General features: G+C 44.5%; 1 protein-coding gene across 5 annotated transcripts; it reads left to right on the forward strand.

The window, feature by feature from the left end:
• On the forward strand, positions 1-27,631 carry mideasb (mitotic deacetylase associated SANT domain protein b). 5 transcript variants are annotated; one of them, XM_083924638.1, is made up of 13 exons: positions 1-141; positions 6,706-8,528; positions 12,000-12,272; positions 12,753-13,092; positions 13,377-13,443; positions 15,454-15,596; positions 16,239-16,342; positions 19,442-19,517; positions 20,848-20,936; positions 21,507-21,650; positions 22,051-22,173; positions 24,375-24,574; positions 27,156-27,631. In XM_083924638.1, the coding sequence occupies exons 2-13, from the start codon at positions 6,978-6,980 to the stop codon at positions 27,391-27,393; spliced, it is 3,348 nt and encodes a 1,115-aa protein (XP_083780764.1). In that variant the 5' UTR covers positions 1-141; positions 6,706-6,977; the 3' UTR covers positions 27,394-27,631. The 5 variants fall into 5 exon arrangements, with proteins under 5 accessions (XP_083780764.1, XP_083780765.1, XP_083780762.1 ...); XM_083924639.1 differs by lacking the exon at positions 1-141 and adding an exon at positions 4,226-4,282; XM_083924636.1 differs by lacking the exon at positions 1-141 and adding an exon at positions 4,520-4,646.

Here is a 27,631-nt window from a genome sequence, read left to right on the forward strand (position 1 = left end):
GTTTACGGGGGTTTCTTTAGTAACCCGCTGCTGTTGCACTGTCACACTGTTACACTAGCTTGCCGTCAACTTTAGCTGCAGCTGGACATCGGCAAAACAGGGAAATGAAGGCGTGTGTGTCATGGAGGGACAGAGTCTAATGTAAGTATTGCGAGGCTCTTATGCATTAACAACTCTATGATGTGTGTGTGTGTTTTCGATCTGCTATTAGCCACGTTAATGTGTTGTTTGTGGACAAAAAGCTCTGGACAGAATGTGCCTGGGTTCAAACCTGACATGACCCCCCTATTACACACACACACACACACACACACACACACACACACACACACACACACACACACACACACACACACACACACACACACACACACACACACACACACACACGAAATGTCAAAATCCCAGAAAGCCCCAGAGGAAAGGCCCCCATTCATAGTCCCTGATTTGTGCTGTGCTGGAAAACCCCTCCTCTAAAACCTGTCACTATCATGATCTGCAGAATAACGGTATATAATGATTATGTCACTTCTAAAAAAAAAAAACAGTATTGGTCAAGTAAGTGTACTTTAAGTGGTAAATACAGGATACTAGTGTTAAGGGTTGCAGCTATTGATGTCTGCAGTGAATCTGCAGGGTCAGTTCTTTATCACAGGTTTGGACCATGTCAGAAAATAATAAGTAGTAAATCCAAACTGTAGAAATACTCAATTACAAGGAAAAGTCCTGCACTCAAAATGTTACTTACGGTAAATTAAAGTACGAAAGTATCAGCATCAAAAAGTACTCGTTATGCAGAACAGCTCGTTTCAGAATATTATATTAGACTATAATTATTGATAGATTCATGTAAATATCACTTTAATGTTGCAGCTGATAAAGGTAGGGCTAATTGTATTTACTTTGCATACCGCTGTGTAGTTTTGATCTAAAACATAATAGATTATATCATTTGTTGGTACTATTTTGTGTTAATAATCTGAATCTGTAAAGGAACTCCAAGAAACTACAAGGAAGTACAATATTTCCTCTGAAATGACGTGGAGCAGAAGTATAAAGTAGATTAAAATAGAATTACTCAAATAAAGTACAAGTACCTCAACATTGTACTTCAGCACAGTACTTGAGTAAATGTACTTAGTTACTTTAAACCACGGCCCAGGTGAGAATGAAATGTGCTTGTTTCATCCGAACACCAGTCAGAAACCTAAACATATTCTCTTTACAATGAAATAAAACAGGAAAAAACAGCAAATCTTTGCTTTTGAGGAGCTACCACATTAACTATTCTGCATTTTTGCTAAAAAAAATAATGATCAATTAATAATCTGATAAGTCGCTAATCATCTGTCAGTTGCGATTAATCAACTGATCGTTTCAGCACTACTGGTATCAGCTTTAAAGCCAAGAGAAACACACACACACACACACACACATTCACACACACACATACACACACACATACACACACACACACACATACATACACACACACACACACACACACACACACCACAAACCCCACAATTCCCAGTGCAGTCACAGTGTCATCGTAGGCAGACATGTCAGTGTGACTCGACTTCTTGTCAACAGCATCTGTGAATGTTTTCAGGCTTTGCACGTTATTTTAAGGGAGAGAGAGAGAGGAGAGAGAGAGAGAGAGAGAGAGAGAGAGAGAGAGAGAGAGAGAGAGAGAGAGAGAGAGAGAGAGAGAGAGAGAAGAGAGAGAGAGAGAGAGAGAGAGAGAGAGAGAGAGAGAGAGAGAGAGAGAGAGAGAGAGAGAGAGGAGAGAGAGAGAGAGAGAGAGAGAGAGAGAGAGAGAGAGAGAGAGAGAGAGAGAGAGGAGAGAGAGAGAGAGAGAGAGAGAGAGAGAGAGAGAGAGAGAGAGAAGCCCTGCAGAGTCTGGATCATCTGGATGCCACTTCCCTGGTCATGTCCAATGCCGTTTATAATGCAACATTTCCTACGTGTTCCCTTTGTGATCGTTCTTTTTCAGAGCAGACATTTCACCTTCTCATAGTAGGAGAAGCACAAGCGTCACCAATAACAAAAACAATGGTTTGGTTCTATTCGAGTGTCCCAGTCCGCTGTGACAGTGAGCCCGCGTGCAGGAGCCAGACACTGAAACAGGAAACTGGAATCCAGCCATCGTTCATTCTAACATTTACACCTGCTCTTCATTCAGTCACGTGTCTGCTGTGAAAAACACCTATGCAGTCTGCAAATTAGCTAATAGTTTCAGGGTTTGCACGGATGCTTTATACAGATGCAGATGCTTGTTTGCCTCGTAGGGGTCACTTCTTCATGTGGGCTAATCATTTTATTTGTTTGGCATTACGTCACTGGGCCTTGCAACATTTGGGCCCGGTTAAGGGTTCACTAGGTGTTGTTTCACCCTGAAACTCACATGAAGACAGGTTAAAGTCAGTGAAACACAAAGATAATAGTCTTTAACTGTACACTAGTGAGACATTATGTCTTTCTACTTGTTATTTAACAACATCTTGTCAGGGTTCCCCCCGGTGTATTGCAAGCCTGGTGACCCACCAGCCTAAATTGACCCCAAATGGATTAAAAAGTATTTAAAAAGTATTTTAATGAATTTTTTTGGAAGTAGTTAAAGTTTAAACATATTTTCAAATCTTCAGTCAGCTTTGATCACTGACTAGGGCTCTATGGATTATGTGTTATGGCCTTTTTTTAAATATCCATTTCTTGATTGTCCATGATTGTGTGACCACAGAACTACAGGGCTGCTACCTTAACGCTGCCCGTCCCCGTCAAACAAAAACACTCGCCACCAGCCTTTGCCACAGACTGTTCTGGGGGAAACCCTGCTTCTATATTTTAATAATCAATTTCAAGTATATTTCAATCAAAAATGCCAGACACCATCCAGTTCAATGTGAGGATTTGCTGCTTATCTTTTTTTTTTTTCTGTCATTTTAAGTTGAACATCGTTGAAATATTCATAACACCGATATTTTAGAGGCCAAATGATTCATTGATAAAATAATGAGCAGGTTAATAGACCATGAATATAATTGTTTGTTGCAGCCCTGATGTATTCTTTGCGTTATTAGTCATTAATAAGGACAAAATATGAAACTGACGACCTTTCTGTTTCGCTCTCTAAATATAAAATTAGTTCTTTTATCATTTTTTGCAGCTGGTTAGAAGAAAGTCGACATTTTACATTAATTCAGGGTCTGTTAATAAGATAAGATATTCTTTTTTTATTAGTCCCACAAAGGGGAAATGTCCTTTTTACAGAGCAAACATAGAAGAAGCATCACTAGGAAACAATAAATTGTAGAAAATATAGAAAAATATGAACATAGGGAAATAAAAAAATATAATAATAACAGCGTGTACAAGCGGCCGAAATGGGATTTCTCAGGGGGGTGGCTGGAGTCTCCCTTAGAGAGAGGGTTTGGGCATCTAGTAAGGATGCCCCCTGGGCGCCTCCCTAGGGAGGTGTTCCAGGCACGTCCAGCTGGGAGGAGGCCTCGGGGAAGACCCAGGACCAGGTGGAGAGATTAGATCTCCACACTGGCCTGGGAACGCCTCGGGATCCCCCAGTTAGAGCTGGTTAATGTGGCCCGGGAAAGGGACGTTTGGGGTCCCCTGCTAAAGCTGCTGCCCCCGCGACCCGACCCCGGATAAGCGGATGAAGATGAGATGAGATGAGATGACAATATAGACAATATTTATTAAACATGTTAAATTCCCACTAAGGCACAGAGGGAAAATCTTACTATTGCACATTGAGATAGAAAGTGAAGGATAGCTGCATTTGCTTTGTTAGAATATTCTACAACTTAAACAAACCATCACCGGCAGCTTACACAAACACAAATGTCTTTTTATATATATATTTTTTTTTCTCCCACACCCTCATGGGGCCTTCCTGCAGCTCCTGCGAGTTCCTCCAGAACACTCCTCTTCACTAAAAGAAGCAGTGTGTGCAAAGGAAAGTGTAAAACAGAAGTGCAGTAGTCAGGGGGGGGGGGGCGATGACTCCTTTCCCCCCTTCATCCCCGCGGTCCTCCCATGTGTGCTGGAATTTCCCGCATGGACCGAGAGGGATCTTTGCTCCGTAAATTACAACGCCTTGCATGTCAGAGGAAGACCTTATACGGGCATGGAAGTGGGTGTGGCCAAGGGGGAGCTGGAGCTGGTGGTGGTGGTGGAGGGAAGGGAGGGGGAATCACAAGACGAGCACAGACGGAGAGAGTCGCTGTACAGCAACACACACACAAAAAAAGGCCGCATTGCCAGCGTGAGTTTTTCTGTGTGCAATCGCAGTGCAATAATGTGCAACAGACAGCGGCTGCGTTGCGCCTGCGTTCCTGCAAATTAGCGCCCCACTTGCGACCGACCGGGGGGGGGGGGGGTGGACCCAGTTTACGCATCGACTCCCGTTTTCCTCTTGACTTAGGGGGGGTCGAGGAGGGGGGGGGGGGTACCAGTGAGTCTGAGTGAGGTCAGCAGCATAGCATGAGTCAACCTTGGGGATGTATGCAGTCATCGTCGCAGGTCTGTATCGTGCGGGCCTGCCGCTGCTGCCGCTGCCCGCACAGAGCTGCCAGTGTGCGATCCTGCAGGCTGAGCCGCCGTTAGCAGCTGCTTTCATGACCAACACAGTAAGTATCGGGGACAGACGGGGCTGGAGGACGGTGGCGGCGGCGTTGTTGTTGTTATTGTTGTTGTTGTGGTGGTGGTGGTGGTCGACAGTTGCGCTGACAAAGTTTTGCGCCGAGACCGCTCGTCTGCGAGGACGCGTTCAATGTCTCGATCAAAGCGGATCGACGGCACAGAAAGAGACGTGTGTGTGACGTGTTGTTGACAAGTTCGAGTCCGCTGTGTATGTGTGTGTTTGTTTGCCTGCTATGCCAGCACACTTTCATCATGCAGGGCTGCGTTGTTGTTGTCGGGTTCGTTGCAGCGGGACACGGCATTAGTGACTGGATAAGCCGTTTCCTGCAACAAAGGGGCTTCTCGTAAATAGCGCTGAGCTGGCTGGACCCAGAAAGTGATGTGGACCGAGGAGGGAGAGTCCCGTCGCGGAAGGACTCTTGCTGTATACATTTCTCTGTATTCGTCTTCTCTTGCACGCTTGCAGGCCTAGTGCCCGCCGCTGATCGAGCCGTGCCACATGGACTCACTTGGATGAGGACACAGCGGATGGATTAGGGCGGCTAACGGTGCTTGACATTTATTTTAAGCCAATTAAATGTGTTACTTTTATTATTGGGCTAAACCCTTAGGCTTAAGTGAAAGGTTGTACTTGTGATGCGTCACCGTGATCCCTCCACCTAGGATGGAGAGCCTGTGTTTAATGCACAGCTCTCACGCAGCATGGTCGCTCAGTAAGCAGCAGCAGCTGTGGGTTGTTTTTTGCTTATTCTGCAAGAGAATTGTGATTTTTATTTATTTATTTACGTGCATCCTTTTCAGAGAGGTTGTTTCGTGGGATTTGATGGCCGTATACATGTGCAGCATCACATGGTTTTGCTGGTGCATGCACTGTTTGTTAGCCACATAGCATGGTCATCCAGTATCCTCAGTGAGCGGTGCCCCTGAGCCAGTGCAGGATCTGAACAGCTGCAGCTGTCTATTTTAAGAAGCGTGTGTTTTACTAGGCCACCAGAGTAAAGGGTAACAATTATCAGTCACTTCCTAGGTTGTCGGAGATGTCCCTGTTTTAGAGATTCCAGTATCTTTCTATGTAATCAGCATGACACATAGTTTGTTTAATGTAACATGAGTTCTGCAGATTAAGGATTAAAAGTCTTTGCTTTTCTGTTTTGGTGTTTGACTGCCGCACACACGTGATACGATTTCCTGCAGATGGAGCAGAGGGGTTTGAATTTGAACAAGAAACAGTCAGGCTCCGTGTGCTTCTTGAATTTTGGCAGACTGCACAGAGTCAAAAAAAGAAACTGCTCCAAAACCCCACCGTCAGATAATATTTTTGATAATCGCCACAGGTTACCATGGCAATTGTCGAGATCCCTCTAGTAGCTATCGAAGCCTGCAAGGCCATTTTGACATTTTCCCTCGCAGAGAACGTTTCATCATGACTCATGCATGCTCGCTTTCAGTTGCCCTTCCTTTTTAAGTCTGCAGCCACGGTTCAAAGGGCACAGCTTCCCTTTTTTATTCTTTTTTTTTATTATACCTCAGATGAGTCACACAGTTGTAAAAAGAGGTTTCCATCACATTCAACCTGCCGTCTGTTCTGCAATTTGGCGGGAATAAGAGCCTCTGTTAGGGGTCAACTGAGCCTTTTTAAGGGGTTTGTGTGCTTCAGTGATTAATGTTTTTTCAATGATTGTATGTCCTCCGGTGCTGATGGCGTGGTCGTTCAATTAACGTAAAGCTGTAATGTCTTGTAATGGCATTTCCAGGAACTATTGATTTAGCTTCCAATAGTATATGCAGGTCTGCTGTTCGCCTGCATGCAGGAACTTATCCCTGTGTCATGTGAGCTTAGTGCATAATGACACAGTTTAGGCCTGCTCCCCTCCCCTTCTCTGTTCTCACACCCGATACCTTTCAGTGGAGGTCTATTGTTGAAAAAGCAAACAGCAGGTTTTTACATGGCTGAGGCAGGGATGACAATGAGACCCCCCTCCCCTGTTTGGACCCCTTTAGTCTGATGGCTCAATGCTTGACCTCCCTCTCATTTTCTTTATACAGGGTGTTGCCCATGAATGAGAAAACCCCACAAACGTCTTCAGATCTGCTCACCCCAGGCCGGCGACCCTATGCGTGGGTCACAAAGAACTTCAGAGGGGAAGAGAAGATTATCTTGGTTGACCTTTCTGCTGCTCAATCTGATGTTGATGTAGTTTAACAGTTTCATTTCACTGATGTTTTTTTTTTTGCATTGATATATATATATTCAAGTGATCCAGTGAAGCATTAACAGCTGGTTTGGTAAAAAAAAAAATTCCTAGCTCGGCTTATTCATGCCCGTCATGAGTGTACCAGCCCAGCAGAAACCCAGCGCTAAAAGAACAGGAAAACGCATCACATTTTTCAACGAACAAAACATAGCAATGAAGGAGGCTTCTCAACACCCTGAGGGGTCCTATTATGTCCCAGGTGGCACTGCCTCAGACCCCGGACAGAGTGAGGCCGCAAGCACTGTGACTTCCAATCCAGAGGCCCCTCACATGTACCTCAACTCTGTCATCTTCAGCCCAGATAAGGGCGACCAGAGCAGAGGTCATTATCAGCAGACTGTACCTATGAAATGGGCCCACCAGGAACCCAGTCAGCAGCAGCCGTCTCTGTCCCAGCAGCAGAGAGCTGCCACCTGGAATACCATGACCAACTGGGGTCAAAACTTTGCTAATTACATCGGAGGAGTTAATGTAACAGATTCAAGGACTCAGAATGCATTTGTAAAGTCGATGCATGAGACGTCTGGCTTACAGCCACATCAGCAGCCCCCTAGCAGGGCTGCAGACAAGCAGCCTCTGGGGCCTAACCCTGCAGTTGAAGTGTACAGGGATGCTGTTAAGGCTCGGGGACTGGACTGGGATCAGCAACAGTCCCAGGCCTTTCAGGAGACCTTGAAACCTGGGGCGCTGAACACCCAGCAGCACAACACATCCCACCCAGGAGGAAGCTCAGTCTTGCAGCCCTTCCAGTTGGCCTTTGGTCAGCCAAAGCAGCACTTGCCAGCGTACTACCAGAGCTTTCAAGGCAACAGGACAACCCTACCTAACCCACCTAACTACTCAACACAAGGAAAACCCCCACACCAGTTGCAGCAGCTGCAGAAGCAAGAGCAAATACAACGCCAGCAACAACAGCATCACATAATCCAGCAGCAAATTCAGCAGCAGCACCATCAACAAATGCAGCAGCAACAGATCATTCAGCATCAACAGCATGTGCAGCAGCAGCTTCAGCAGCAGCAACAAATACAACACGAGCAGCAGCAACAAAAGATACAGCAACAACAACAGCAGCAGCAGCAACAGCTCCAAATACAGCAACAAATGCAACATCAGCAGTTGCAACAACAAAACCCTCATGTGCTTGACTATTACCCTGCTGCACAAAATGCACACCCTCACCCACATCCACAGCCTGCGGTGATACACTCCCAGGAGTCCTCTGCTCCAGCTCCCCTAAAGATCCAGGAACCAATTATCCAGGACATTACCCCAGAACCCCAGCAGCCTTCAGATCTGCCGCCACCTATTCTCCTGGCTGAGCCCCTGTCCCAGTCACAACCCCAGACACAATCCCAAGCGCAACCTCGCAGATCACGACGGCTCTCAAAGGAAGGCGGGGCGCCATCCGACAACCCTTTTCTCTCTGTCCCTTCAGAGCAGGCTGCCCCGGGGCCACAGGGCTCCCAGAACGGCGCCTGTGACATCCAGGCAGCCCCGACAGGCGTCATCCAGAGCACGCGGAGGAAACGCAGGGTGTCCCAGGAGGTCAACCTGGAGACCCTCGCTCAGAAGGCCTCGGAAATGGAGTCTCTACCGCCACATATTGTAAAGGTAAGTGCTCAGTCCAGTATTAAGATGTTTCACCATTCTTCTTTCATTTTTTTTTTTTACTTTTTTAAATTTTTATGTCTTCTCACCGCTAACGTCCGTGGCCAGAAGCATTCCTTTTTTCAGGGTGTCCGTCAGTCTCATTGTTATGAACGTGATATCTCAGAAATAACTGTCATAACTCCAACTTTGTGTTCTATCAGCATCAGCTTTATTAGCCAAGCATGTGAACACATACCATGAATTTGACTCTGGTTTTGTTTCTCTCACCGCGAAGCTCAAGGAATTTGAAGTTAAATCAGTTTTACTCGTATCCCAATATCACAAATTCAAAATTTCCCAATCTGTAGACCAAACGACATCCTCTATGCTTAAGGCCCAGACACAGCGATGCAACATCAAAGATCTAGTGGCAACTGTTGCGTTGCCTAATTCTGCCTGTGTCTCGCCCAAAAAATTGCACTCACCACAAAGGCTACAGCTGACGTCCGACTGGCACGTACGTTTTGCACCTTAATGAGAGGAAATAACTCCATACCAGCAGGCGGCAGTAGGCTGTATTCCTCATTCAAAAAGGGAAACCGAAACTGGACGGATTCAAGATGCTAGTTAGCCAGTAAGCACATTAACAACACAACGCGATGGCTAAAAAGAAGAATCTTACCTGATAGTATTCAATCCCACATCCTCTTGATTTTAGCCGTTTGTTTACTTACCTGACTTCCCTACCGACTGAACTGCTCATTCAGAGTGATCTCTCTCGCTGAGGGACTAGTGTGACTGGTGCATGACGCACGCCCAAAAAGTAGGGCGACAGACGCTCGCCTGTTAGCCCAACCCCGAACGCCGGCCGTCTGTCGGCTCGGTGTGTCACAGCCTCGACTCGGATGAGGAGCATCGCCCGTGCTTTGATCTCGACCTTCATCGTTCTCTCTGCGACGAGCTGTCGATCTGCCACAGCTTGTTGAGAGAGTGAGAAGGCTTACCCAAGAGGGATTTGATTTTTGTACCTCAACTTCCTCCACACTGTCCAGTTCCAACCTGAACACCTAGCCTTCTTGTTAAGCACAAGCTACTACAGAGTGATAGAATATCTGCAGGGGCCTGTTGCACACTAAAAGATCTGAGTCCTCTCTGGAAGAACAGTCCGCTCTGTCCCTTCTTGAAGAGGGCTCATTGGCTTCACTGATATTGAGCTTCAGATGATTGTCGTTGCACCATGTGACAAAGCTCTCTGTGAGTCCTCTGTACTCTTCTGTAAAAACAGTCTCTAAGTGAAGACAGCATGTTTCTCACTGAAATCCTGCATTAAATGCCTTTTAAAATCTTCACTGTATATACTTTGAGTCTGGGCAGAGGTGAATGTAAACTGCAACTTAGCTGGCCGGTGAAGGATTACAGCTGTGAGGCAGTAATTACCAGTAACTTTCTCTCTGTTTTCCTCATTCTTTTGCTCACTCATGTGTTTCTCAGCTGTTTCCTCTCAAGCGCAATAAGGTTTTACAGAAGAGGACTGGACAGAGTGTTCTGAACCCCTATCATAGCATGGCAGTTTTTCTATCTAAATTCGTCACTGCAAGCCGTAAGCCTCAGTTGTGAATATTTCGACGAGAGCAAAAAATAAAAAACTCTATTTTTCCAGTGTTATACCAGGGTATAATTGCAGTGGGACTTCAGCTCCCCGAACAAGAGCGGGAACTGGAACAAACGGCCTAAACGCAAACTGCCAGGAACACTGTGCCAGAACCTTGTGTTGTTTGTGATTAACGTGTTGCTGGAAGAGATGCTGAATGTAATCAACGCCCAACAAAGTTTACACCACAGAACTGGGCTGGGCTCAGCTCTTCCCTGTGAAGAAAATCTGCAGCTAAAACGAAACCTTGCATTGCGAAAACTGTCACAAGGCAGATGTATACTTCACAAGTATGTGTTTTTCAACTCTCACCAGTTAAGTCAATGAAGTGCTACACTTATCTGTGATTGTGCAACAAGTTCTGTTGCCAAACAGCACTGAGTCAGTATGTCTTTAGTTCAGCATGGCTGTGCCCTGGATTGCCTCACGGGGAAGCTGATCATACAGGCAGTGTGTTTGGTTACATGCCTGCACACCTCCCCCCATCCCATCAAAGGAGAGAAACTCCAGCCTGCCCCCCCCCCCCCCACCACCACCTCCCTCTATACAGGGAGGGGGTGCATGGTTGCCCTGCCTGCAGTGCTCAGCAGAATCTCTCTCCACCGCTCTGGTGTAAGGGCTGGAGTTTTCCACCAGCAATAATGAGCACGGATCCAGCGTAGCCACACCGCCGCATGCCTCCCTGCCCATGAAGATGCAGTGTGCATGGGCAGAATGCATCTGTCTTCAATGATGCGGCGGTTTAGATGGCTTTGAAGTTGCTCCAGAGTTGCACTAAAGCACACAGGCCGCCCGCTCCCACTCATTATGGTTTCTCAAAGACAGAAATGCGGAGAATGCTTTCGGGTACGTTTCCTTTGACATGTATCTGAAGTCTGTCACAGAAGTCACGTTTCCACCGAGCGATGGAAAAAAGGCGAGGTTTAAACACTGCAGACGACTCAGAGAGAATCATCACTAGAATTTTTAAAAAGTGGTCACACGGCATTGAGTGCTGCACCCCACAGTACTGTAGCAAGGTGCAGGCGTACAAAATGCTTGTTTGGTTTTCACTGAAGTATCTAAGACATGGTCAAACTTGAAGTGTTTTTCTTGCAATGCTTATTTTTTCACAGAAGTTCACTGTCTTTTGATTCCGTCAATTAGAAATCCACCTCAGGCTTGTTTAATGCTGTATCGACCTGTCCGTTCACACTCCATTTAAGTATTAACATCATTTTCTCTTCGCTCTGTATTTTTGTGTGAGGTAAGGAACAAGGTTTCAGGGTTCCTTGTTTACTGTATTGATTATAATTTGGCAGCCTGCCCAGGTGAATTAGCAGCCAATCAAGTCAGTTTTGCTTTAAGATTTATTGTGCTGGGGTGAGCGAAGCTGGAAAGCTAAGCTACAGTTCCTTACCAAGTTGTTAGAGGTTGTGATATTTTGCTCCTGTTGCGTAGTGGACTCTATCTGCAACACAAGTTGGCCGTTTTATTGTATGGCTGCAGCCAAGCGTTATTTTTAATCGACTGTTACAATCTGGATGAATCGTTAGGCCCATTATGATTAAGGCCAAGTTAACCTATTCAAATATGTTGTTTTGTCTGACTAACAGATTAAAACCCAAAGGTATTCTGTTTTGAATTACTGAAGAAAGCAAATGGTAAAAAACAGTAAATATTTACATTTAAGAAGATCGAACTAGGTGAATTTTCAAATCATACTTGCTGCTGATAACATTAAAATCTATAGCACTCTGTACAATTTTGGCAATGAATTTGCATACCCTCTTGATGTTTTATGTTAAGGAGAAATCAGTGTGTTAGATGCATTGTAACACCTCTTCCCCCGTCTTCATCAGGAGCCCCACAGGCCGTGGAGTCCTACTGAAACAGGGGGTCTGAACACCAAGCGGCCTCGAGACGACAGCCTCCTGCCGCTCGTCATCCCAGTGTCTGTTCCGGTGCGCAGGCAGGAACCCTCCTCTCCCGACAGAGAAGAAGCGGCCCTTGCCTCCAGCTGGCCCCTCAGGTCTTCAAACCCCCAGGACCTCGGCTGTGCCGACCACAAACCCTCGGTCATTGTCACTCGAAGACGCTCACTCAGGAACTCCTTGTCGGAGAGCTCAGAGCAGGTAGATGCACATGAATTCATTCATGCGTTTGGTGTTGTACTTTGATGCCACTTTTTTTAATTGGTACGTTATTTGTTAAACTGTTGAAGTTCAAAGAAGGATGGTGTTCCACTGTCTTCCTCAGTCTGTTTTCAGTCTGTCTGAAGCTACAAGTCCTTGCATTTGTGCCCCAACAACACACACTCCCATCCCCCCATCATGCTTCATGTCTCCCTGCCCCCATTTCACTCCTCCACACTTTTCTCCCTTTCCCTGTTTCATTTGGGGGGGATTTGGTGAACTGGTTGCCCTGTCCCAGATCAGGCAGATTATCAGGGTTTAGCGCTGCCATACTGTACATTATGTGCCATACAGTTGAGGGTTGGGGCGTCTTGTTCTTTCTCTTTGGGATTTCTCTGAATAAATGCGCAAAAACCATGCATGTTTATCGGAATTGATCACATGAAAATTAAATCTGCCTTTCAAACTTATTTTTTCCAGAATGGAAGAACTGAAGGGGAGAAAGACGACGACGGCAAAAAGTCTAAACGGCGTCCCCGGCCCGAGCCTCTCTTCATCCCGCCGCCTAAACCCGGTTTATTCATCGCCCCTCCTGTCTACTCCAGCATCACACCCTACCAGAGCCATCTACGTTCTCCCGTCCGTCTCACCGAAAACCCGCTCTCAATTCCCCCCTACACGCCGCCGCCAATCCTCAGCCCTGTCCGCGAGGGCTCCGGCCTCTACTTCTCCACTTTCCTGTCGTCTGCTGCGGCCAGCGGCCAGGGCCTGCCGCCTCCCGCCACACCCAAGTCGGCAACACGTAGCCTGTTGCGCTCCAGTGAGTAAAGAAAATAAAGATAGGACCTCCCTGAATTATCCACAGGACATCTTAACTGCTCTGCCCACTTGTAATTTTCATCAGGCAAAATTTCCCATAAGCAATCTGGTACCAGACTATATGTATGATTTGTTAGTGAATTAGGACAGTTGCTGTTTAAGTATTAGAATAGAGTCTGACTTATTTGTGCATTAGATATTCTTGTTTTTCTTCGCTCTTGTACTGAGACATGTACATTTTTTGATAATATCACTGAGTGGATCTTGTGTTGCTGCTCTTTTTAGACAGCTGCGACATCACACCGCCAGTTCTGTCTGCTATCGGCGAGGCCACTCCAGTCAGCATAGAGCCGTGAGTATTTCCCTCTCAACATCCTTCAATCCTCTTCTCCCATCGTTGGAAAAATATTTTGGGTTTTTCGGGGGGCTGGTTGTGTGTCGTTTTCAGAGATATTGCATGGGCACTCAAAAGCAGAGCATGCACTATCATAGCTGGAGTAGTAGCTTTGCAATCAATTATTCAAACCATAACACTGGGCTGAATTGTGAAATATCTTGAACAAGGACACAGACTTCTTGAAATACTGAAGCTGTCCTTTAAGGCGGCCCTGTTACCACTGGAATATTTTTGCCCCGTCATCCACAGTTAGCATTAGCGCCAACAATCGCCTTCTGATCTAACTATGCAATCTAATGTCCCTCTCTCAGTAAAAGTGCATCCTATCATAACAGCTCCATTTTATCCGTCAAATGAAAAACCTTAGAGCCTTTTAAAAACGAATGGCAGGCAGCACATAAGAGGCGGCTTAATGCTAGGAACAAAGCACTCACTTCTCCAGAAATACAACAGAAGAGCAACTGGTGTATCTGTTCACTGTGCAGCCTAACAGCCAAAACAAAGTCACATTGTTTTATGAAGAAGTCAGTCATAATAGCTGCAACCTGATACCAGTTGCCTTCCCGAGGAGGAAACTAGAAAATATCTACTGCTAAAAGAAAGTCCAAAATGCTTGTTTCCTGTGTTTTGCAGGCGCAGTTTCGATGACTGATTTTAGTAAGTGATAACCTTGAGGACAATATACAAGGTTTCCTGTGGCTGCTTCACAATAAAAGCCTGTGTTTCACATGTGAAACACTTATAATGTGAAGCAGCAACAGGAACTTTTGTAACACTGCATCGTCTCCTGTGAAACCCATATACATACAGGCAATCTGACAGTGACCATAAAAACAACTACATAGCGGCGTAATTACTGGATGTAAATGCATGTAATGAAAAAAACTGTCCATAAATAATGTAAAAAAATTTGCTTTGATTTCATGAGAATCTTAAAGATTATAACCTAAATGCAGGGTAACAACAGTGTATATAAACAATTTGAACCAACCAGTAGGGTAGAGTGCAGCCAAACAGCCAATAAATGTAAACACAGCCACTGATAGCTTGGATGTTTATGAAAATTAGAGCGTGAGGAGAGCTCAAAGGACACTAAGAGTCTGTTTAGTTGAACCTATCAACTTTCAGTCAGGGCTTCTTTCTTGCAGTTTGGTTTGTAGTTGCATCAACAGTGAGGTGCAGTATCATGGGGGTGCATTGTGCAAGCTGTTTCCCCCGACTGGTGCCAGCTGCTCAGCAGTTAGTCCGGGACGAGCCAGTGAGGCTTCTCATAAATCATGCTTTCAGCTGGGCCTGGGGTACTGGTGAAACACACTGGAGCCATCACGGTTCAACTTTATAGCTGCCCACCTTCCCTGGGGGAGGCTGCCAGAGTACACACACTCAGCTGGAAGTACTGCAGGCCTACTGGAGATGCAGGGGAGGGGAGGTGTGCATGCTGGAACAGGATTGTCCGTTAATATAACACAGAATGAGTTTCCTAAGTACAGCAGGGAGGTATCTGGTGTCAGTTGACATGTAAGCCGACGAAGATGCATGCATTTGTTGACTCTTTCTTCCTACTTGAACGCGACCTTTGTCCCACATCAGGATCCATTTACTTTCGGTTCAGGGAATTGAAGAAGTGCGCTGTGTTTCAAAATACACATTTTAAAAAGGAATTTGCATGTTATTCATTATGAGAGGACAAAGGAGAGCCGTGTGACAAGCTGGAATTCAAAACAGTGCGAGGATTGCAGCAGTCCTCAACAATCATCCTGTGACTATTTAAAGATCATGGCAGAAAGAAAAGCAGAGAAATCAAAATGTGATCTCAGAAATAAGACAAGAGCTTTAAACCTAAAATAAATCTGATATTAATATATGATGTCTTGACTGAAATAAATACATCCTGACAGCAATGGCATTTGATGGATTTTGAATGGATTCAAAGTCTTGTCACTCACACTGATGTCCTGTCCCCAGACGGATAAACATCGGGTCGCGGTATCAGGCGGAGGTGCCAGAGCTGAGGCAGCGTTCAGCCGTGGAGCTGGATCATCATCGAGCGGAGCAGGTCTGGGTTCCACTACATGAACTGGAGGAAAAGCCTGACTTTCAGCAGAAAGGTAAGAAAAGTACCACACACAGTATTTCACGGCTGTTACAGCTCAAACTGAAAGTACAAATACTGACAGACAGATTCTTGTTGCAGGAGCTGGATTTGTTTATTTGCATGCGAGGTCGTTACTTACTGTGAAACTGACCTTCTGGTTATATTGAATACATTCTTTTAAAATCGTTTTGTACATAAATCGCCATGAAGACACTTTTCTTTTTTTCTTAGCTTTGCATTTCCTTGTTTGTGAAAACCAGAAGTAACTTTCTGTGTCCAATAATTTCATTTATCAAGCTGTTGCAATTTAGAACGACTCCAGCAGCAAATTATTTCTTCCTTTTTTAATTTAGATACTTGCAATTTCAGTGAGAAGATTATAACTCTCCAGATACCTTATGTATGGTGCAATTTAATATGGTAAAATAGACTTAATTGTCCTTGTGGGAAGTTTGTTTTGGACTCGGAGCACCGCTAATCCAGCATCATTAAAAAATTTAAAAAGAATCAGTAGAACTACACACGATACTGTTTAATACTTGAATCAATTATCTTCTAATTACAGGTTTTTAATGTTTACTCTCTCCCTCGCAAGAAGAAAGTATTGTCATCACCACTGTATTCAAAATAATATCAATATATCTGTGTCTTTCAGTGGAAGACCTCATGCACCTGGCCTGCTCCAGTGTTTTGTGCGGAGGAGGCACCAACCAGGAGTTAGCCCACCATTGTCTGTACGAGTGCAAAGGGGACACAATGGTGAGCGCAACAGAACAATCCACACTGACTGACAGCTGTGGACTGTGCAGACACGAGACGGGCTCTAACCCGCACATGCACACCACCTCCCAATGCGGTCTGAGCGACTGGACCTCAGTGCGCCCTGGGTGCGTTCACACCTATACTTAGAGCTGACCACTTGGGATCAGATCACTTAGGATGCATGTTAATACCAGGTCTGAACAGGGGCCAAACGTTAGCTTCATATCTCACTAACACTCACACACAGCAGTTAGAAAAGTAAGAACCTGATTACTGACCAGCTGCATGTAAACACAAAGTTAAAGTAATCAGGATGTTCCAGCGCACGTTTCCTCCGACCTTGTGCCTCGATCCGATGTCTTTCACTAACCTGGTTTGTCCTGCGCATGTGAGCGTAGTGATTGAATGCCTTCACGTGAAGCCGTAGATGATTACTGAACGGAAGTGACTGATGTGTAGACTTTCAGTACGCTGTGTACCGAAACTGGTGTGGTGGCGTTGAGATGACTGAGATAGTAAAACGGTTTGGTTATTTAGCCAGGGTGATGGAGGGACGCCGCTATGTAGAGCAGAAGAGCTGCACATGGTGTCAGTGAGGTGTGATGCACAGGCTCAATCTATTGCTAGTTCAAGTCGTTCTTTCAAGTAAAGTTCCAGCTTCTTAAACCTGCTTTTTTTGTCTTTTGTGATGATAAACCGATTGTATTTGGGTTTTGTGCTGATTGTCAGACAAAACAGGGCTTTAGGAAACTGTGGGTGTTTAAATTCTCGCTGTTTCTGACATTTCATAGCCCCGAAAGATAAACCGATTAATCTGACAGATTACTCAATAATGAAAATAATTGTTAGCTGCAGCCCTTGTTGAGTGGTTAAGTGTTGTAGCCGTGTTGTCCGGACATATTTGCAAAGACAGGAAGCATGATGAGGGGTAAGGTTTCGTCCTTTCAACATGCATTATACAGCAGATTGCCCTTAATTAATTAATGTAATTATATTAGGTTTGCATGAAAACGTTACTTGGATGTACTTGAAAGCAACTCAAGCAACCGGACAAAACATCCAAGTCATAAATATGCCTGAGGAAGGTCAGAAAGGCATAAATGTTTATGAGCACTCGCAGTGTTACAGAGGAATCGGATTGGTCCAATGGGTGCTCCACCTATACTGCAGCAATGTTGCACCCTGTGTCTCATACCTATTGCATCACTGTCAGACCACTAATTACATCAGGGTGCATCATCAGGGCGAGTGCAGCTTGCAGTGCACACATCCACCGTCCATCTTTGACCTCTGTAGAAAACAGCTATTTGAAGCACGTTGCCATGAGCAAATAAAACACACCATACCATAATAAATCTGCCTGATTACAGTTAATAACAACAACACAAAGGAAAACTTGCCTTGTGCTGTTTGTGATAATGAAGCCAGATAGCCGCCACTGTTAAACGTTATGAAGCAGCATCTCGAGTGGCTCTTTCCAGGTCGTATCATCCCCATTGAAATACCAACTGTCATATTTATTATTATTTATGTGAGGCAGAGGGATGATGGGATGAATAAAAAGAGAGGAGCGCTTAGCATCTCAGAATAGCCGTGCTACATGCGACCAGCTTGTATCTTATAGTGATAATAATTAGAAGAAGAAGAAGAAGAAGAATTCCTTTATTAGTCCCGCAACGGGGGAGATTCTATTTCTTCACTCTATTATAGTTATTCATGTTACACACACACACACACAGGCCCGAAATACACACACACACATGCACAGACAGCACCTATATACATGCAATTAATGGAGAGATGTCAGAGCGAGGGGGCTGCCAGTGACCAGCGCCCTGAGCAGTTGGGGGTTCGGTGCCTTGCTCAACAGCACCTCGGCAGTGCCCAGGAGATGAACTGGCACCTAATAAATAAATGTGATTTGGTCAGGGATGAAACAATTAGGTGATAAGATGATCGACAGAAAGCCAAATATTATAATAATCATCAATCTTTTCTGTCACGTTCCATACATGGTCCACACAGGGACTTGAACCGGTGACCCTCTGGTTCCCAGCCAAGTCACCTATGGACAAGCAAAAATTTTTACATTTATTATTATGTCAAGACAAGAAAAAGAAGCAAATTCTCACATCTAAATAGCTAGAACTAACAAATATTTGGCATTTTTGCTTTGAAAATCAACAATTAATCATTTATCCAAATAGTTGCTGATTCGTTTTCTAATCAACTATTCATTCATCAATTAATTGACTAATCACCGCATTTGTAATACATAAATTTCTATACAAACGTATTGCTTTACAACATAAAGACAGACAGCAATATGAAGCTGTATTGGAACAAACTTACAAAGTGCTTTAACATGATGGCAAAAAACAAGTTAAGATATCTATGATTTAAAAAAAAATCAAGTCACATTTTTAACTCAAAGACTATTTGTGTCCTGTGCTAAGAAGACCTGTTTTATAACAATAAGTTACAGTGGCTTTAACAGATGAATTATTTGACACTGATGAAATGAAAAAAGACTCAAAGAGGCGTACTTTCCTCCTTACAGCGGCTTAAAGAGGGATCCTAAATCAATACTTCCATTATTGAAGACGCACAAGCTGGAGTTGACTCGCAGAGCTGTCAGAGTGGTTTGTGTTAGAACTGGAGGAGATTTCAGGCCCTACCGACCAATACTGGTCCAACGTTGTCAAGGAAACTATTAGCTGGGGGGGGGGGGGTGTCAAAGCGCCCACTCTCTGCAGCAGCAGTCCGGCTCAAACTGCCGCCTTTCAGCATTCAAGCACAATCAAGACTTCTCAAAAAACACAAAGTGTATTCTTATTTTTACAAAGCCAGACAGAGTGCAATCATGATACGATGCACTCGGTACCTAATACGTGCAGGAACGATGGTTATCTCACTCCCTGGTTACCTGTCAGGTTCATTGTTCGGATCAGTGTGTTTACAGCTACATAGATTACAACTGGAGCGCCTAATAGAGCCAAGAGTCACTTAGCAGGGATGACCTGCTACATAAACGCTCAAATGTTAGTTCTCTTTCAAGCATTGTTAAAAACAAACTCTTTTTGTTTGGTTTCTCAGGCTGCGCTGTCCCTCCTGCTGCTGAGGAACCCAGTTTTCACCAAGTCTCATCATCTGGTGAACTACCACTACTCAGGTAAGTCATATACAAATAACATTATTCTGGGTGTGGTGGTCAGCGCTGTCACCTCACAATACAGGGGTTCTTGGTACGAATCCCGGCTGGGGCCCTTCTGTGTGGAGTTTGCATGTTCTCCCCGTGTCTGCGTGGGTTTTGTCCGGGTTCTCTGGTTTCCTCCCACAGTCCAAAGACGTGCACGTGTGTTAGGTTCATTGATGACTCTAAATCACCCGTACGTGTGAATGGTTGTCTGTCTCTGTTCGTCTCTATGTGCCCTGCGATAGACTGGCGTCCAGGGTGGACCCCGCCTCACGCCCGATGTCAGCTGGGATCGGCTCCAGCCCCCCCGCGACCCTGACAGGGACAAGCGGTTGAGGATGAATGAATTAATGTACTTAGAATTTAAATGTCTTTTTTTTTTTTACCTGCGATAATAAATAAATGTGATTTGGTTAGGGATGAAACAATTAGGTGATAAGATGATCGACAGAAAGCCAAATATTATATTAATCCATCAATCGTTTCTGTATTCTTTTCTGCTGTATTGATTTTGTATTATTAGACAATGAATCATCATATTTGGGTCGTAGACTGTTGAATGGAAAGACAAGTTATTTGAAGATAACAACAGTCAATTTTTTACTATTTTTTTAGACACTTTCTAGACCAAACCATTAACTAATTTATCAGGAAAATGGTCGCCGGGTTAATTGATAACAAACATAACTGTTATCGAGAGACAATGAGAAGTTGATTACAGTCACAGAAGGTTCATTAAATTCAGAAATAATGATTTTCTGGCGTCCATTAATGCCTTGTCTGGTTAACCCCACCCAGCTGGTATTTACACGCTCAAGACAAACTCATAATAAGTTGAAAATCCTGATTTCAGCCGAGATGAAATCTGAATATGCTTATGTTTTGGTTTGGTTCATAATAATGGCCGTGACAACAATCAGTTTCCTCCCCTATTTCTTTGAAACCATCTTAACAGTGACTTCCTAAGCCTTGCCTCCAAGCGACGGCAGCTGCAGCAGTGAGAGTGTCAGGGCCGTGGTGGGGTGGGGGTAGCGGGTGACTGTGGAGGATTGTCAGGGTCAACGCCATGAGGGAAGGAGGGGAGTCGGGAGGGGGTTTACAGCATGTGGTTAATCCTAAGCAGAAGACAGGAGAGCCATTGTTTATCGTGTGTGCGCGTGTGTGTGTGTGCGTGTCTGTGTGTTTGTGTGTGTGTTTTAAGGGTGGGGGTGAGCTTGTCAGGGTTTGCACACATTCAGATTTCGTCTGGGAGCAGATACTTGTTGAGTGTTTTTAATTAAACTCTTTTTAAATGTCTCTCCCTCAGGATCAGACAGCTGGACCGCAGCTGAGCGACGCCAGTTCAACAAAGGCATCACTGCATACAAGAAGGACTTCTTCATGGTGCAGAAACAGGTATGTGGTGCTTTCAAACACAAGAGCAGGAAAATAGAAACTCTCCGTTCTAGTCCAGACCACACAGTAGCTGCGGGCCGATTAGCCTTCCCGAGATTAAAAAAAAAAAAACTGTGCACACAATATTTTCCCTGACAATGGGTGGGTGGGGAAAAGGGAAACACAGTCACTCTGGAACAATGTTTCCTTCTTGTTTAATTATTTGCAGTGTCACAGTCAATTATTGTTTTTCCACAAGGCTGCAAAACTGTTTCATTTTCTTGTTTTAACCACTTCAGTGATCAAGAAAGAGTGGCCAAACCAACAGATTAAAGGCTAATTCCAATTGTATTTTATTATCTAGGAAGGACATTTCTCAATGCAAAATATACAGTATAATGGTAAAAGACAATGCATGCAGCGCAATGCATAAAAGAAAAGCTGCACATCATCTGAGGTTGCTCTGTCTTTCAGTACAAGGCTGCTTTTTTTCCTATTCAGCAGCTTCAAAATGACCTTTTGTGCTCGGTAACATGCAGTGACAAAACAAAAACTCCATTAAACTCGTGCGAATGTGTGTGTGGTTCACAGGTGACCACTAAGTCGGTGGCACAGTGTGTGGAGTTCTACTACACGTACAAGAAACACGTCAAGATCGGCCGCAACGGGACGCTGATCTACGGCGAGGCGGAGCCTCTCGAGAGCAAAACCACAGAGGAGGAGACGGACCACAAGGTCAGGCCACGTTTATCATCTGTTCTGTTCCTCTGTCCCGTTACAACCTGTGCCCCAGAAGGAACCGCGAGACAGAAAATATTGATTTTAAATGCTTTAACCGCAAACTGTTTACAAGCTTCTGGAGCATTGTCTCAAGTAAGCCGGGACTAATGAAGCGCTCTGGTTAGAAATCGACAGAATGACTAGTTTGACTGCAGGGTGATCTGATGAAACATGGAGCTTCATTTAGAAGGGAAACTGCAGAATGTTCAGTTCAGAAATCACACTTGTCAGTATCGACTGCACATCATCCAGTATCCAGTATGTTTAAGTGATGCAATTTGACAGTTATCATGTAAGACACTCAGGTTCTTTCTTTACTCACATTTAGTAATTTACTTTCTCTTCCTTGGGCCAGCAGGGCTCTCAGAGATTGGAGCCACAGAGGGAGGAGGACAGCAGGAAGTGGGAAGGGTCAGCTGACAGGAAACAGGATGTCGGCCCCACCAGGGTGACCCACACGCTGCAGACCACTGAGAATGTGAGTGTGAAATTAATCGGCATGGGAAAGGAAGGGAAATAAAATGAATAGATAAGGGGATAAACGCTCCTACATCCTACAAGAGTGTGTCTTTGCCCTCAAAGCCCTCACTGTCAAGGGGAGAGATTTCTGTTTTTATCCATTTTACGTTGGTTGTTTTTGTCTTTGAATCCCGAATATTTTTATAGTTTGCTTGTCTGTTACTGTATTGGCTTTTATCAAATGACTCCCCGTTTTCCAACACCTGTTTTTTGTAGGCCACACCACTGCATTTTTGTATAAAAACGCATATCCTTTGCTACGTTTGCGCCTCGCGCCTCCACACCACTACGACTTTTCAGAGTCCGTTTTAGTTTGAAAACTCTGGTTGCGATTTAGTCTGGACGGGCTGAAACTGTCACCTTTGGAAACGATGATGCAGATGCTCACATCAGTCAGTCTTATGAGTTATTTAGGCTGATATATTCCTTTTGTGATTTCATCCCTCTAGTGCAGGGGTGGGTAATTCCGGTCCAAGAGAGCCACTGTCCCACATGTTTTAGGTTTCTCTCTGCTCTAACACACCTGATTCTAATGATTTACTCGTTGTCAAGCAGCTGATGCTCGTCACAGTTTGGTTATTGTTAGACTCAGGTGTGTGAGGGTTAGGGAGAAACTTAAAACATGCAGGACAGCGGCTCTCCAGGACCAGAATTGCCCACCCCTGCTCTAGTGGGTGCTTCTTTCTTTGGATAGAGCTCCACTATACCGGTTTAGTATGTGCTTGTATCTTCCTTACAAGAACTGCCAATCAACTGCCTGAAGTATTTTTTTTATTTTCAAGTTTAATAAATCCGTGTTTTTCAACCACAGAGTGACAATAATCTGCTTCCAGTTTACACCGGGACGCCTGTGCCCATTGTACACGAACGGTCATTAGATATGCGTTTACAGGTGCGTTAATATGGACGCAGATTATTTATTTAGCTAAAACAATTGTGTGTGGGCAGAGATCAGTTTTGTTTGGAAACGCCATTTTAGAACAAAAATGTAGTAGTGTGGGTGAAGCCTTGGACTAGTCCTGTTGGGAAAGTTTCCCAGAGATCCTGTTAATTTAAGATTAAACGTCAGATCACCTGTAATGCTTTGTTTCTTGTAAAAGTGGAACTCTTTAGTTTGAGCTCTTTGTGGTGACATTCAGTGTCAGCTGTGGTTGGCTGCAGCTGGACAGATTGTTTCTGCAGTAAAGATTGAAGTAAATACATATTTCTTGCGTTACACTTTCCATCACACACTCTTGAAGTTTGAACTGCGCCTCCTAAAAACTTTTAGGACTGACTGAACCTGCTAGTCTTGCTCCTTTGTGGCTACAAACAACCCATAATGCAACGCTCTCTGTAGGAGCTAGCGCACACAGAATATCAAATTTTGTGAATATGTAAATGTATTCAAACCACTACTTCTACGAATTTAATACAACTATGCAAAAATCCTCATAAACCACAGAAGTAGGTCGGTGCTCCAGAGGGATTACTGTCGTTGTGTTAAAGTTAATTAATACTGTGGTGGTTATATTCTACTTATCATACTGTGTGCTGTCTCTTATTTATGCAAAAGTGTTTATTTATGCAAAAGCCAAAAAGCCAAAGAGTTATCAGTCTTTTTCTAGTATACTTTATTAGTATAGACACACACCTGCATATACTCAGATATTCAAGTAACGTGCAGAATATGTAGGAACATCCTCTGCATGCTCTTGCTTAGAAACCTCAGTTGGCCTCATCAGGCGTTTTGACACATTTGTCCTTTTGAACTCTTCCTGTCTGCTGTTTTGGCCAGTTGTTGGAATTTCTGCCCCCTGCTGGATATTTCAGAGGAGATCACTTGGCTCATGTCCATCTCTCTCTGGATTGTGTAACCCCATTATGTCAGTCAGGCAAACAATGACTCGACAAGAAACCTTTATCCCCTTTTTTTGCGTTTGCATTTCACCGTTTAGCAAAAGTTGTTGCGGATAAAAGTGCCAGGCTGTGTGTTTTTCTATTTTCTGAAACTTTATGTCCATAACTGGCACATTGTAATACTATCCTACATAAAAAAGGTGCTCATAAATTAGCTTTAGCCTCATTATTTTCCTTCCTTATTGCTCACAGGGACATTAATGTTAACTAACGCCTCTCACTTTTATTTGTGTGTGTGTGTGTGTGTATGTGCGTGTGCAGCCTGGGACCGTTCTGATCATGAAAGGCCAGGAGGACGCCGGGAGGGACCAGCCGCTGCCCTGGGTCATCCACCCCCCTCAGCCGCCCCCTCCCAGCGCCAAAACTCGCTACGACAGCAACGCACGTAGGACCAGCCCTTCAACGGGCAACAAAGGCTCGGCCGCCCAGGAGGGAGAGTTCCCCTGCAAGAAATGTGGCAGGTCAGTGATCAGAAATACCCCGTCAGCCACCGCTGTTGTGTTGGAGACGTTGGCATGGCTCTGTTTACTTATGCAAAGCTGAAAGCAGCAGTTGCATAAGTGACCTTCGACTGAACTAGCTCGATATAAAGTACAACATTTCTGCAGGAAATATTGCTGCTGCTGTTGCCCACTTGGAATATGTATTGGTAAACAGAGGCGAAAGTGTCTCGTGGTGTTTGAAAGAATCAAGCCGTCCTGTAATGCTTTGATTAAATAATAGCGCGTCCTCTGGCAACACCGGGCCTGTTATTGCCAACTGTGTCCTAGCAACCGAATCACAGAGTGGATTCGGCACATCGCGCCTCTCGTCAATGCAACTCTACCCGAAGACTTGACGAGAGCTTCACTCGCCCTTTAAATACTCGCGCTGCTCAAAGTGTGCTCATTATAGATTATCTACCACTTCAGAGTCTGATAAAGTATGTTTACAGCAAATCCGGTCAGGCTTATTATCCACTTTACAGTTATTGTGTCACATGTCATGCAGCTATAGACCCGCTGTTGTGTCACATGCTGTGATATCCATGATATGGCCTTTTTATTACTCTGCCTTTATTTCCATACATGATAATGAACTTTGACCACAGAGTCAGACTGTAACAGTTTGTTTATTGTTATACTTTACCAAACTGTAAAAGCATGGGGGTCATGATACGGTGCATGCAGAATACAGGGTATGTACGACCCCAATTCACATGAAGGTGTAAAACATAAATAAAAACTGAATACAATGATTTGCAAACCCTTTTTCAACTTATATTCAATTGAATACACTACAAAGACAAGGTATCTAATCTTCAAACTGATAAACTGAAATTAATTTTTGCACAAAAAAAAGTGTATCAGTTTGAACATTAAATAGCGTGTTTTATAGTGTATTCAATTGAATATCGGTTGAACATGTTTTTGCAAATCTTCGTATTCTGTTTATGTTTACATGTCCCAACTTCATGTGAATTGGGGTTGTGGAGTGATGCATGCTACGCCATTAGCCACATATACTGATGTTAGCAACACTCACCTGCGGGTTCTTGGTCAGCTCCAACAGATTCACGTCCACAGCAGCACAAGGTTAAATAGGACCTCTATAGTAAGTGCATCACTTAATTGTCAGCGTTTCTACACAAAGAAAATGTAATCAGTTTAATAAACTAGCTGTTTTCCCTTCCTGTCGGGGTGTAGGGTAAAAAAACAACAGCATGTCTATTTTGCACCTGGGTGAGAATAGCCTCATGGCAGCGATCTGGCTATTTACATCTGACCACTCCTCCGCTGCCTTCTAGTAGTATAAAGAGCAACAAAGTGTGGCATTGTTGTCACTGTAGGTGAGTGGGTTACGCATTGGACTTTCACCATTCAGCCTAGGACCTAAAATGATGTTGACTTAAGGCCCCTACACAGGATACGCAGTAAAATCGCTTTGCACCGGCTGTTCCATTCATTTCCTATGGAAGAGGCGGCAGCGCCCGTGGTAGCGGTGCGCACCGCTCAGATTTGCCTCTCTGCCGCTGCGCTCAAAGTTCAAATCAGTTGAACTTTGACCTAGTTGCTGCTGACCTTTCAAAGGCTTTCCTAGACAACCAGAGAGCATCAAGTCGGTTCAAGATCAAGGAAAAACTTATTGTGTGTCCGAGTTTCCCCAAACTATTTAACGTTACATTAAAGTCGTTTCCCGATCTCAGAAGAAAACATAATGCTTGGAGGTTCATAAGCAGTCACACCAGGTTTGTGAATAGGTAGTTTACGAGCTAACGGTTGTTTCAATACTAACGTTCATTTAGCCGTTTACTGGGTCTCTGTGCCCAACCTCGCGTTGAGCCCACTGCAAAAAGCTTATCATGTGAAGGCCCCTTTATTATTTACCCAGTTTTGTTAGATTTAGGCAACAAAGGCACATGGTTAGGTTTAGACATCAAAACTACGTGGTTAGGGTCAGGCAAAAGAAATCGGTGAAAATAGCATTGTTGGCTACCGACAACCAGGTACAAGTTGCATACATTGATACATTGAAAGGGTGAAAATAGCCCAGGAAACAACCATCTTATATTAATCAGAGCAGCAGTCATCCATGCCAATTGCATGAAATGCAGTGATATCCATTAAAATGCTTCAGATACAGCTGGTGAGGAAATAAGAATGATGCGTGTCCCAACTTAACACTGTCATTCAATGCTTGTACATAATCAAACAGGCATCATAATTCTTCAGATGAGAAATGATTGAACTGATCAAAAGGGTTTTAAAACAGGATTCACCAGTGAGAATTGCGAAAAGCTTCCTGCGCGCCCACTGTGGTTATTAATGAATTTTTAATGCCCCACCGGCTTTAAAATCTTCCGTCACTGATGCAGCCTGGGAGAGAACGCTTTTTGTTCTCGATAATGTTGTTGTTTTCCAGCTCAGAGGTGTTGCGGCTTATTCTTATCAGATGACAAATGTGGTGTGAGTGTTGTGGCCCGGACACACACGTCTGAATGACAAAAGGCCACGACTTCACCAGTAATGTGAATCAATAAGCCCTTCCTTATTTTTTTTGCAGGATTTTCTCCAAGGTGAAGAGCCGCAGCGCTCACATGAAGAGCCACGCAGAGCAAGAGAAGAAGGCCGCGGCGCTGAGGCAGAAAGAAGCCGAGGAACGAGAGGCGGCGAAAGCAGCTGCCGAGGCAGCCGCGGCCCTCGCCGCCAGGCAGCAGAATGGGACGCGGCAGGGGGGCGGGGACAGCACCAACGACGAAACGACGGACGCAGAGGACGAGGACGATGCGGACTGGAAGTGAGAGAAAGTCCGCACACAATGACTGCAACGCGCAGCTGGGCTTTTCTCTCCGGGACGGGAGGGGAAAAAAAAAAAAAAGAAGAATCCCTCCTGTGAACTTTGTGTATATTTTGTGGAACACGACTTCCGTTGCTTGGCACATTCAGGGACAGATTTACGTGTGTGTGTGTGTGTGTGTGTGTGTGTGTGTGTGTGTGTGTGTGTGTGTGTGTGTGTGTGTGTGTGTGTGTGTGTGTGTG

Source organism: Echiichthys vipera (genome assembly GCF_963691815.1).
Source record: "Echiichthys vipera genome assembly, chromosome: 12".
Lineage (NCBI taxonomy): Eukaryota > Metazoa > Chordata > Actinopteri > Perciformes > Trachinidae > Echiichthys > Echiichthys vipera.

Bases quoted from the DNA above. Each gene is read 5' to 3' on its own strand.
- mideasb (XM_083924638.1), top strand. From the start codon at position 6,978: ATGCCCGTCATGAGTGTACCAGCCCAGCAGAAACCCAGCGCTAAAAGA. The intron at 13,444-15,453 runs GTGAGTATTTCC...TCCTGTCCCCAG, and splicing joins ACTCCAGTCAGCATAGAGCC to ACGGATAAACATCGGGTCGC. The intron at 24,575-27,155 runs GTCAGTGATCAG...TTTTTTTTGCAG, and splicing joins CCCTGCAAGAAATGTGGCAG to GATTTTCTCCAAGGTGAAGA.